The 13245-nt window shown below is 46.1% G+C and overlaps 1 protein-coding gene across 2 annotated transcripts in view; it reads left to right on the top strand.

The window, feature by feature from the left end:
- Positions 1-424: 424 nt before the first annotated feature.
- Positions 425-13245, top strand: part of Dsp (desmoplakin) — a 48267-nt gene continuing 35446 nt past the window's right edge. Inside the window, exon 1 of one of the 2 annotated variants that reach the window (XM_017600713.3) lies at positions 425-1129. In XM_017600713.3, the coding sequence (XP_017456202.1) occupies positions 933-1129 (197 nt within the window). In that variant the 5' untranslated portion in view covers positions 425-932. The remainder of the gene's footprint in view (positions 1130-13245) is intronic. The other variant, NM_001419598.1, reaches the window with a different exon arrangement.

Raw genomic sequence — 13245 nt, 5'->3', positions numbered from 1 at the left:
GTTTCTGTTTCATGCAAAATCCTTCTATGAAGCCCAGGCTAGACTTGAACTAAGTCCTGCTTCCGGAGTGCCAGGATTACAGGACTATACCAGGTTAAAAAGTTGGGTCCTATGTTTTAAATCTTCACAGCTTCTTGTTGAAAAAGAGAGTTCAAGGGAAAATAAACTGTAATTTATATTGTCTGTCATCCGATGGAAAACAGCGGAAGTGTCTTTATCCTCATGACAAATTATTTCTGGAAAAGCCCTTTACAGGATTCTCTGTAAAATTAGTTTTTACACAACAGAAATCGAACTCCTGGGGCGATTTAAACAGAAGCTTGCGTGTGGAAAAGCAAAAAGTATTTCACTGAAGTTGTCCTAGGCCACTTTATTACCGCCCCTTGGAGTGTAGGAAATCCTCCGAAGGTGTGCCACTATGACCGAGTTTGGCTCCTAGAGCCTGAAGCAAGTCCCCCAGGGTCGCGGCCCTCGGAGGGGATCGAGTCGCCAGGTCTCCGCCCCTCGTCCCTGCTCAGGCTTCGGTGGCGCAGGGCGGAGCCGCAGGTTGGGGAGGGCGGCCCCAGGCGTCGGTGACACGCGGGGGGAGGGGCGGGGGAGGCGAAGCGGCCGCACCTCGCCCTGGGAAGAAGCGGGCCAGGTGTGGCCTGCGCGCCTGGTGCCAGCGGGGAGGAGACTAGCGCCGCCTCGACCAACACCAACACCCAGGCGCGACGCAGCTCCTCTGAGCCCTCGCTGCCCTCCGAGCCACAGCTCCGCTCCGGTTCCCGCGCTCAGACGCCAGTCGCCGTCCCCGTCTCCGCCCTGCTGGAGCGCTGCTCCCCGGCCAGTCCTCCGCGTCCCGCGCTCCTCTCCGGGAGTCCCTCGCGTGCTCCGAGGCGACGCCTCGCGTATGCCGCGGCGCTGAGCGGCTCTCTTGAGTGACCGCAGACATGAGCTGCAACGGCGGCTCCCACCCGCGGATCAACACGCTGGGTCGCATGACCCGCGCGGAGTCCGGCCCCGACCTGCGCTACGAGATGACCTACAGCGGAGGCGGCGGCGGGGGCGGCGGCGGCGGCGGTGGCACCAGCAGGATGTACTACTCCCGGCGCTGCACTGTCAACGACCAGAACTCCGACGGCTACTGGTGGGTACCGGCCGGCCGCCACCTAGCTCAGGCTGGGACCTTTGGCCAGGGAGTTGCCCGTCTCCTGGGCCGACCAGGAAACCCAGGTCTAGGCCGAGGAAAGTGCATTGCCCCGGGTCACGGAAGGCAGGACCCGGTATCCCTACGCCCAGCGCTCACCCCTGTGAACAGGGAGCGTGGGTGTGTGCCGGGACCCGGGCGACAGTCTTACCGTGAGCCTTACCTCGTTTCTACCCTAAAGCGACTCCTTTCCGCCTCCACTGTGGAAGGGAGCAGTGGATGGCTGGGACGTAGGTCTGGCCTTTGTCGTCCCCCCTCCCCTTCCCCTACCCCCGGGTGTCCCCTGAAAGGTGGACCCGGCTGTGATTGCCTTTGTTCCAGCTGGCAGGTGGGAGGTCAGGCAAGGCGGAGCTGCGGCCACAAACACGGGCTCGCAAACTAATGAAAAGTAAAACTTGTGAAGGGGTGGAGTCCCTTTTGCTAACCGGTGGCTTCCGAAGGACTCAGGGCTTGCAACTCACGGTCACCCCTTAGGTTACTTGGCCTTCCGAGGGTATCTGCGTGGAAGTTTCGCCCTCCGCCCGGCCTGAAACTCCTGTCACGCAAATGGGTTCCTTTGCAGGGATGGCCTGTGGGCGCTGGTTGCAAACTTGGCCTGAACAGGTCTGTTCCGCTCGCTCCCAGTTCCCCACTCTGGCCACTTGGTCACCGGGATTCCACCGGAGGCTCTGCGCCTCTTATATAAAAAAATATCGACCTAGTCTCCTGGGTGACTTTGTATTGTGTGGCTTAGGGCTCAGTATTAGTCATCTTTTTGATCGGTATAGAGTGGGCTCAAGCTCCGCCTGGGAGGGTGACCCTGGAGGGTGACACTGTGGCGCCCAGGCCAAGTTGCTGAAGAGGAATCCACGGCACAAAGGGCTGGGTCCTCTTCCCAGATCGTCGGGCAAATACAGCGAGGGAGTCACTGGTGGGTGGGAGAAGGTAATGAGCATCCTTTCACACAGTCCCCACAGCTGCTTTCTGCAAGCCCACGTGAGCCGTGAGACTTTTGCGACCCGCCCCTTCCCAGCCCTACCCTGGTCGCGCCTCTGGAGGCGGCCGCCCTATACCTTAATGCTTCGCAGCGCAGTGGCCGCAGGCGGAGGAGGAGAAACCTAATGGCTCCGGTGGAGTTTTGTTTTGCAAGCAGTTTTAGAGACCGGACAGCCTTTCCAGTTGCAACCTGTTTTCTGCTTGAATTTATTTATTTCTCAGGCACAGGGTACCTTTTCTCATTATTACAGATCTTTGTCTTCTTAACCAATTTTGACCGGGGATTTTGACGAACGATTGTGTCTGATAACACCAGGTTTAAAAACTTGGTTTTAAAGTATATTTTAAAATTTGGCCAGCCACCTAAATCTCAAATTTACTTTTCTGTCTTAGCCTTCCCAGAATTCAGTAGCCCATTCTTTTCAATGTGTGGATTGCATAATTAAAGTCTGGATCAGAATGTGAAAGAATTCTTTTTTTTTTTTTTCTTTTTTTTCGGAGCTGGGGACCGAACCCAGGGCCTTGTGCTTCCTAGGCAAGCGCTCTACCACTGAGCTAAATTCCCAACCCCGAAAGAATTCTTTAGTAGTTCTTTTCAACACTTTATGAACCAAGTTATTGTTATTATTAACCTTAATATTTAGTCTGCTTCTACTAGCCAACGTTTCTTATCTTTTGTTATTTTTGCTTTATTGGGAATCAAACCCCAAGGCCTCACACACAGTCGGCAAGTGTTCTACTCCTGACCTGTACCCACCCCCCCCAGCCCTTTTAATTTGACAACCATCAGTGCCTAGTAATTGGTTAATTCACTTCCTTGGTTTCTTATAATCTTATAGAGAAGTAATATTTTTAATTTATTCATTGAGATGTGAGCGGTGTAAAGATACATTTCTTATCAGGATTCTTCCCTAAAACAATTTGGAGAAAAAAACAATGTTTTTCCCTGTCCTTCAGTATTTCTGCTACCCCACCCCACACACACACACCAAAAAAGTCTATTTATAAACCTATCAAACTTTATATCTTCTGGAAGGAAGAGCAGACAGAAGTAGAAAATGACCTCACTGTGAGAAAGGATTTCCCCCCTTAAGGATCGGGTGTTGGTCAGTGGCCCTTCAGGGGGTCAGCGGTAGCCAGGTGACTCAGAGGCTGTCATTTTCTTCAGACCCAGGTGATAGAGTCCCCTCCCCCCCAGCCTGTTGGACCTGTTCTAGTGCTGCACAGTAGGAAATGGCCCGTGAATGCTGAGTTCTGCATTTTTAGTTCATGGAGACTAAATGGAGAGTCAGACCCTGTACCTGAACCTGTTTTTCTGGTAACATTTTAGCTTTGTGTGGAGGGAGCTGTTTGCTCATTACTCATCTCTTAGGTTCTGCAGAAGTAGGAGGCCCTGTCTGCCCAAGAGAGCTGGGGACCTCTGCTAAACAGAATGCTTAAAAAATATTTACTTTTTTTTCTTCTCTCTTTACAAAAATCAGTGTGGAAACTACTAGTTGAATGTTAACTTATTTGAATCTACAGATTGAATTGATACAAATGAAATAACTTTTGAAATAGGTGTGGGTAGCTCGTCTTTATGTAAACCAGTCTCTGCAGAGAACTCAGATCTTACTTTTGCTATTGAAATCACCGTGAAGTGTGTCTCTTCTGTCTTTTTTCCACAACTAACTCTTGGCCATTTTCAGAACAGTTTGAGATCAATCACATTTACAGTGTAACGCCTTCTCCTCTCCCCCAGCTCCACCTACTTTATTTTAGGTTAGATGGGATCTAAAACCACGCACGTTTCATTGCGTTCCACAGGGGAAAGAGTAAGTGTTACAGGCTCGGGAATGTAAAAGGCATGAAGTTTGAAAAGAAACTTTAGAGCTCCTTTTCCCCTTTGCATAAGACATCATATCAATGCTCCTTTCCGCTAAGGCAGAATTTCTGTAGTCTTATTCTTGGAGCTAACATAAAATGCTAATCACGGAAGTATTTTGTCACCCAAGTAACCAGAGCTCACACTCAGCTCTTCCACCAACCAAACAAAGCGGAGCAAAGATTCAAAGCGGTAGGCATTAAGCTTCAGAAGTATGTGGTTACAATGTTAAGGCTTTTTCTTGTCCAGACCTCATTATCTCAACATCGAACCAGGGGCTGAGAATATGCTCAAGAGAGGAGCATTTGCTTAGCACACTACATTCTCAACAGAGCAAAACATAATAATAATAATAATAATAATAATAATAATAATAATAATAGTAATAGTAATAATAATAATAATAATAATAGCAGTAAAGGAAATCAGAACCAGCAAGAACAAACCTCTAAACTTCAGAGTGAATAGAGCATTGAGGACCATGAAGCCTCACCCAGATCTCCCCGAGTTGACTTCTAGACTGGACAGACCTGTCGCTACCTGTTAATGTATATAAAATTCCATGTCCTTTTATTGACTTAGCAAGCACCTTCTGAGCATGTGCTGCATACATGGAAAGTTAAGGTGGATGAACAAAAAAATCTGAGACCACACAAATACAAGGTACATAAGGGTGGAATTGAAGGTACAGACTAGCGCTGTAGTGCTTGCCCAGAGCTCACAAGGTTTTGGCACACACACACACACACACCCCACACACACATGTTGGTAGTTGTATAAATAGCAACAAAGGTTTCACAAGTAGAGATAGCATCTGGCATTAGACTTTATTTTTTTAAAAAGAGTGGTGTTTATTTTGTGTAGTAATTCGGCTGATATACAAAGATGTACAAGAACATGAAATTGGGGTCCGGGGAGTTCAAGAGGTGTGTAGAGTGGGCTCCTTGGTGAGCATTCTTTGAAAAGTGGAAAGTGGTTAGAAAGGGAGGAAGGTTCTTAGGAAAGGCTGGTGGAGGGGCTTGACTAGCAATGGAATCCATGGCAGGTTTTCATTGCCACCAGAGTCTCCTCCAGGGAGCTGTGTTCACTGAGCCTCAGCAGGGTGGCTGTCTGTGACAGCTCTGTTGGGGGTCGTGCCTTGTGCACAACCTGCTAGAAATCTGAGTGAGAAGGCCATTACTCCAAGGCAGGAGGGTGAAGGGAAAGTCTGGGCGTGGCAGGTGCAGTGGGGTGGGAAAGTAGACACAGCCCAGGTGTGCCTCAGCCCACACCTGGGACACTGCCCAGATGCACTGACAGCCTCAGCCCACACCTGGCTGTGAGATGTAAAGAGAGTCTGAGGGACACCCAAAGCTCAGAGCCTAGGTCACTCAGGATACCTATCGAAACAATGGCAAAATCAGATTCAGGCAAATTCAATGCAGGTCAGATAACACTGGCATTGTTATTAAACCTGGGTAAGTTGTATACTTTATAAAATGTCAGATCCATGGCTAATATGATCCTTGGATGACAGTTCCCATCGCCTTCCAGACACCTGTGATGAATCAGGTATTATGCAAACCTCATGTAATCTCATCCCTCGCAACCAACATCCCAATTTACAAATGGGAAACTGAGGTTAAAATAGTTAGACAAACAAACAAACACTTTGCCCAAGGTCTCACAGCTTGGTTGAATTTTGTATCCAGGTTATCGCAGTATCTGAGACAAGTTCTGTGGTTATAGCTCATCTTCTGTATTTGAGAGCCCTTTTCTAGCCAGTACAATTCTTTACTTCACTGTAACTCTGTCCAGCCTCATTCTGCATTCATCCAGATGCATATTTCCTGATGCATTTCATTATTTTGTTACTGCTCTTATAAAGAGCTTCCTGTGCTCAGAGAACCCCACCCAACATGATTCTGTATTACTTAGACTAATTGTTGATTCTGTATTATGCTGTCTGATTGTTATTTAATGGGACAAAATAGCTTTTGACTGTTGTTGTTTTTTTTCCTAAATGGGCTTGGGTTCATTGTCGTCCAGGATTGAAATGGCTTGGGAAGGGATGTGCTGATGTTCTGATGTCTCGGTGCTGACATCTGAAGGTGGAGCACAGAGAACTTGGGTGTGACTTTGAGAGTCCAACTTGACTCGGATAACCAGTCTTACCAGATGAGAAACTTCTAGAACAATTTTAGAAGTGTTTTTCCAGTCTGTAGGAGTAGCCGAGAGCTCGGCCCCCTGATCAGCCTTTCTCCTTCTCCATCCTACTGGGTTCCAGTGGCCCTGACTCTTAAAAACTGAAAATGGTTCACTGTGATGCTGGAGTTGAAGCCACAACCCCAAAGATTCCCAAGACCAAGACAATGAGCCAACATTGGAAGCCACATCCTAAAAAAAAACCATGCAAGCTCAGACCCACAATTTATATCTCACCAAAGACAGGTCCGGTTGGAGGGGTTCACATACGCTACAACTGTGAACAAGAGCTACATTTCATCAAGATGACCTTTAGTGGGGAGAAGCAGCAAACAGTTGAAAGTTTTGCTGGGAAACAGGATTTCTGACAAACCGACATCACATCCGGTTTTATCTGTCATCTGGAGGAAGAAAAGGATGTTTTCGGGGATGGCAGGACAATGTGTAGAGGTCCAGTAAAACAAGTGTAAATTTTTTGCATAGGAAAATATTTCGAAACAGAGTTCTTTGTTTTGTCATTGAATTTGTTAGAAACAAATATTTTGTTGACGTTTCCACTAAACAACAAAAATAAACAAGGAAGACGTCTTTTTCTGAGTGTTCTCACTCCTTCGAGAATTCTTTCATACTCCTAAAATATATCATTTTCACTTAATTGCCTGAAAGAGAGCTTTCGAGTCTTACAGGACTCCTGAAAATATCCCATACTTTATACCCAGTCCCATACTTTATACCCTTTTGCCCCCTCTTTCCTTTTAAAATATAAATGTATTTGAATGGCTACACTGTGGCATAAAATTGTATGTACTCACAAGTACCCTGCAGAATTTTAATGTATGAGTCCACAGTCATTTCCTTGATTCCCTTTAGGTCTGTGTCTACTTTTTTTTGTACGATGTCCTCAAAATAACAGCTTGGGGCAAAGACAGAATACACAAAAAGAACAAAGTCTTAACCACAGGAGCCGCCTGCCCCCATGGACAGAGCCCCTGGGGTTCACCTCTTCAGCACTCTAGACCTAACTGCACTCTGAAGCCTCACCCCAGCCCTGCAGGTGGGTGCTCCCACCTGTTGGATGCAGGCCATCGGGCACACAGCTTTAGTGTCACTCCAGCTTGGTTAAAGTCACAGACGGTACAGCTGGCAGTGAGCTCCTGTGTCAGCCTTGGGGTCTCTGTGAAGGTTGTGGCAGTGTGGCCAGTTTGTCCCCTTCTTCATCTGCAGCAGCCACCCAAACATATGGAATACCACCTCCACGTTTTTGTTTGTTTGTTTTGTTAGTTTGTATTTTGTTTTTCAAGACAGGGTTTCTTTGTGTAGCTCTGGCTGTCCTGGAACTAGCTGTGTAGTCCAGACTGATCTCAGACTCACAGAGATCTGCCTGTCTTGGCCTCCCCAGTTCTGGGATTAGAGGTGTGCACCACCACCCCGCCACAGTTCTTATGTTGGGACAAAGTTTAAGGTCTGAGGAGACTTGTTCCTCTACATCTTTAGGGAAAGAGACCTTTATTCATTCATTTGGGTGAGATCAGCCGCTGGGATGGGTTTACTCCTAGGTTTGGCTCCTAAATGAGGGCGACCAGTTTAATGTCATCAGTCATGTGCTTGCCTTTGTTTTTCTTCCGATTTACTGAGCCAAACTAGCAGGCCCTGGGCACCTGCAGTGTGTAGAGCTGTACGTTGTTATGTGTGTGTAGGAGGGGAAGACGGAGAAGCTGTGGGGTAGCCACACCTGTGTAGCTAAGTCCAAGAGAAGTGGGGGCAGAGTGAGCCCTGGGGGGTGGGAAAGGGGGGAGGCGTCGTTAGGCCATCCAGCAACTCACCTGATGGCTGGGGTGTTTAGTGAGTCACCCTTGCATGAAGTAAAACTAGACTTTCTTTTTTTTTTTTTGTTTTGTTTTGTTTTGTTTTTTTGTCTTAAGAGTCTTAAAAAAAAAAAAACAACCAAAAACAAAAAACCCACAAACCTAACAATGTGTGATATATAAGAGACGCTTTAAAGATTGTAAAGAGAGAATCGATGAGGCCTTAAGATGAAAGCATTATGTATTTATAATTTCCAACAGACATTTAATGAGGATTTGTGGGGAGGGGGTCGTTTGATGAGCCTGAATACAGAGAGACATTTACCTTCACTTTGGGCACACAGACATGACTCCAAACAGCACAAAGGAAGAAGGGAGAGGGATGATCGGAGAGAGGAAGGGAAGACGTAACCCCTGGAAGAGAGCGTGTGCACACAGAAAGCAACACGGAAAGGCGGCACGGGTGTCTAAGGAGCAGTGAATGGTAGTGTGCAGTTATTTTGTAAACCAAAGCATTTTTACCTCATGACGTTGCATACCTGTCATCACAATTTTCTTTCTGTACCATTCTGGCAGCAGATGTTCAACAAATGCTTTAAGATAGCTAATTTGGGGATATTATTTTCTTCCTTAGAAAAGAATGTTATCTGAACACGCTGAGGTAAAATGTTACTGGACGCTGTTCACAAAGATGATCGCGTGATGTGTCTGGATTTAACTCCGGAACGCGTTTTCCTTTTAGCCACCGGTGAAGGGATCCTTTTACAAAAGCTTAGAGCCATTCTTGTTTAAACAAGTTTTAGAATGAATTTTAAAAAAAATGTTTGCGCAGGCAGGTTCTGTGCGGGGTGAGTCATTTGTCTGAGTTTGAGGATAAAACAATGTCAGAAAAGTTGATCTTCCAAGGATAACTCCTTAATTTCCCAGGAAAATCTATTAATTTTAGCTTAGAAGTCAATAGTCTTTTTTTAACCCGAGTGAGCTTTTCTCCCCCACCCTAAAGCAACTTTTATATTCTCTGTCTATAAAACAACATACATTTTAAAATGGAACCTTAGATGTGAGATGCCCGCTAGCTCGGTTCTGAGTGTGGTTTATAAACCTCCCACTTTGGGCTGGGAATGCAACTCAGCAGGCAGAGGGCTTGCCTAGCCCGGAGTGCTGGATAAATCCCCATCACCACAGAAACTGGGTGTGGTGGCATAGTCTTGTCCTCCTACCGCTCAGAGGAGGAGGGGGGAAATGCAAGGTCCAGCCTCGGCTACAGAGTAAGCTTGAACCCAAGCTGGTGAAGGGACTATTTGCTTAACTTGCTTGATGATTGATCAGGGTTCGATTCCTAGTACAGAAAGAAAGGAAGGAAGGAGGAAAAGAAGGAAAGAAGGAAAGAGAAAGTAGTGTGCTCCCTGAAGCCACTCCCCAGCCCTCGTGAGGGATCCGCACACTCGGCAGGCCATGAAAATGGATGTCTGACCCAGTGGATTAAAATCCTCTCTGCCTGCCCTTCTCCTTGACGGAGCACAGCGGTTCTGTGTATGAGTCCTCCTCTGGGGCTGAAACACCAGGGTAGCTGCTCTCTTCCCCAATTGCTAACCTCAGCAGGCAGAATCTGACAGAGCCAGTGTGAGCCCAGTTCTCCCTCTGACCCCACTCTGTTTCTTTCCAAAGGGCTTCTTGATTGCACCTCAGCTGGAATTGGGATTTTTACAGGTGAAGACAGGATAAGTAGGCTCCTAGGAGGAGATAACAGAGTTCTCTCTGGTACCCATGGTTTCTCTTCTGCTCTTTCGGTTGCCTATGGTCAACCATGATCCAAAAATACCAAATGGACAGTAGGCAGGAGTTGGGGCTCATGCCTGTGAGCCTGAACACTGGAGTCATAGAGGTAGAATCAGGAATTCAAGGTTACCCTTAGCTACCAAGCCAACTTGGGAACATGAGATCTTGTCTCAAAAATAAATAAATAAATGGGTTAAGGGGCATGGGTCACTCTTGTAATCTTAATACTGAAAAGACTGAGTCGGGCTGCAGAGATGGCTTAGGGGTTAAGAGCACTGACTGCTCTTCCAGAGGTCCTGGGTTCAAATCCCAGCAACCACATGGTGGCTCACAACCATCTGTAATGGGATCCGATGCCCTCTTCTGGTGTCTCTGAAGACAGCTTCGGTGTACTTATATATAGTAAATAAATAAGTCTTAAAAAAAAAAAAAAAGAAAGAAAGAAAAGACTGAGTCAGGACATTGCTCTGATAGTTGGAAGCCAGTCTGGGCTACATAATAAGATCCTGTCTCAAAAACAGAAAATCTGGATAAATCTAAAAATAAACATCCTGAAATTTGAAGTGCCCTTTGCTATAATTGTTGTATTTGTTCCATTTTATTAGTTCTAATCTGTTTATTATGCTTAATTTATAAATTAAAGCATCACCACATATATGTACGAATAGGGAAAAACGATAGCTTTTCAATACTGAGAAAATAGATTTTTAACACTATAGTAAAACAGGATTCACCCCTGGCTTGGTGGCTGTAATTCAAGGCTGGAGTGCATGAGTTTCAGGTCAGCCTGGTGACAGAGTGAGTTCTGGGCTAGCCTGTGCTATAGAGTGAGACGCTAGATTTTAATACAACACAGATTTTAATACTCCTTAAGGTTTCCGACATCCTGTGGAGAGTCTTAGCACTCAGCCACTTAGGTAAAGGTGAAACAGTGGATTAGACATGTGGCAATGTCAGAGGTTCTTTCATTATTCAATTTAGTCCTTTTTTCCAGTCTTAAAGAAGCTTGGCTTCTGTGTACTTCTCTTCTTCATCTACTAAGAAGCAAACAAAAACGCAGGGTTAGTGTATCAAGCACGGGTTGTGGGCACATGCCAGGCCGTTGGTAAGCTAAAGCATTTTTTTAGAGTTAATAACACATGCAGTGTACTTTTAAAAGAATAGTCAGACACTCGTGGGTAGGGAAGAGGAAAAGGTGTCTTCTGCAGGATCGAATAGATCTTAAGTGATAGAACTGTCTTCCCAAACTAGGGGGGCTTAACAAAGGATGGCAGCCCCCAATGCCCTGAGTAAGTGTGTGACTGTCCCAGCTCCCTCTCCCTGGGGGCAGCTCACCTGTGAGTGTCCAGTAGCATCCTCTAGTAGTGGGGGTTCAGGAGCTCCAGAGTTGTGCTTTGTTGCTCGAAGAGTTTCATCTTCAAATTTCAGGATGTTTAAAATGTGTATGACACTTTGGATACATTTATTCACAAATGAGTTTGAACTTCTTGCCTCTGTGAGTGGTGTGTGTGGTGTGAGTGTGTGTGTATGTGTGTGAGTGTGTGTGAGTGTATATCTCACTTTATATAAGTGAGTGTATAGTGTGTGTATATCTCTCTGTGTGTGGGTATGTGTGTGTGGTGTGAGTGTGTGTATGCGTATGTTGTGACTGTGTATATGTGTGTGTGTTGTGTGTTGTGAGAGTGTGTGTATGTGTGTGTGTTGTAAGAGTGTGTGTATTATGTGTGTGTTGTAAGAGTGTGTGTATGTGGTATTTGAGTGTGTGTGCTGTGCGTGAGTGTGTATGTGTGTGAGTATGTGTGAGTGTATATCTCACTTTATATAAGTGAGTGTATAGTGTGTGTATATCTCTGTGTGTGTGGGTATGTGTGTGTGGTGTGAGTGTGTGTATGTGGTATTTGAGTGTGTGTGATGTGAATGTGTGTGATGTGAGTGTGTATGTGTGTGGTTGGTATGAGTATGTGTGGTGTACATGGTATGTGAATGTGTCTGTATGTGAGTGTGCAGTGTGTGTATATCTCTGTGTGGGGGGGATGCTGGGGATTGAACCCGTGGCCTCGCTCATGTTAAGCGCATTCTTTATCAGCCAAACTTGCTGTTTTATCCACTTTTATTTTGAAGTAGATTCTGATTTACAGGAAAGTTGCCAAGCTGGTACAAAGTTCTTATGCATGCCATACCCTGTATCCCTTAACTGTCTTTCTTACGGCTCAGTTTATGGTGTTTTTTTTTTACCATGGCACACCTTGTTAGATCAGTTAAGGGAGTCTGGCTTTTATGGTGTGGAGAGATAACCCTTTCATTCATGTACTTAGAACTGGCATTCTGTGTGGACAGCATCACCTGAATCACCTTGCTGAACAGAAATTTCCAGATGTTTCAGAAGAAAGGTCCCTGCCTTTCAATGAAGGAAACAAACTGGCTCTGAAGCCTAGTACACAAGAAGCTGAGACAGGAGGATTGCTATGACAGTGAGGCCAGCCTGGGCTACATAGTGAATGAGACTATGTAGACTATGAAGTAAAACTTTGTCTCAAATAACCAAAAAAAAGTAAAAGGAAAAAACAAAACCAAAGGAAGAAAAATAAGTAATTTTATTTATAATTATACAAGACTTTCCAATTCTCTCCTTTCCTTTGTATGTCCCTTCCTTTTTTAAATTTATGTAGAATCTCAGGGTTGCCCAGCTTGGCTTTGAACTCCTGAACCCAAGCCATCTTCCCACCTTACCCTCTCCAAAGACCTTCATGATTTCCTGTGTCTCTCCATTTCTCTCTTTGTTTCTTTCATTTCCTTCCGTTTCCTGGCAGGTACACTGGGAAAGTGTTCTAAGGCCGCTGGAATCCGGTACAAGTTAGGACAACAGATGTAGTCTTGTCTGTGTCCCAGCGGCGTGGGAATTGTGCCAGATTCCCTGTGTCACGCTGAGCGGAAGGGAGACTGCTTGTACTCACCGGCAGGAGTCTGAGAAGCTGCCCAGGGTTTGACAGGTGGACACTCAGGCCCTGTGCTGCCTGGGCCTGCCTCAAGAAGCCAGTGTCGTCATTTGGGAGTGGTTCCCAGGGAAGGCTGGGATCCTCACCCACATCCAGCTAGTGCTGGCTTGTTGGGGAGCCTTACTTACAGGGAGGAACCCCGAATAAATGGCAGGAAAAAAAAGAAAGAAAATGCTTTCCTGTGGTGTGGTAATAATGGAGTCAGGCACTGTGGGAGAGGTTCCCACATGTGGGCCTCCTCATCTGGGTATGGTATAGCTTTTGTTTTCTCAACATTTTTCTCCCAGTGCTTAGCTTGTAACCCAAGCCACATGCCAGGCTAGTGCCACACCACTGAACTGTGTCTCTAGGTCGACATCCCCTTTCTTTTAACAGTAGAATTCTTTCTTTAAAACATACAGGGTGGGGTACAGAGATGGCTCAGCCGTTAAGAGCACTAACTGGTCTCTTGGA

Source organism: Rattus norvegicus, chromosome 17, assembly GCF_036323735.1.
Source record: "Rattus norvegicus strain BN/NHsdMcwi chromosome 17, GRCr8, whole genome shotgun sequence".
Lineage (NCBI taxonomy): Eukaryota > Metazoa > Chordata > Mammalia > Rodentia > Muridae > Rattus > Rattus norvegicus.
This window is presented reverse-complemented; position numbering and strand designations above follow the sequence as displayed.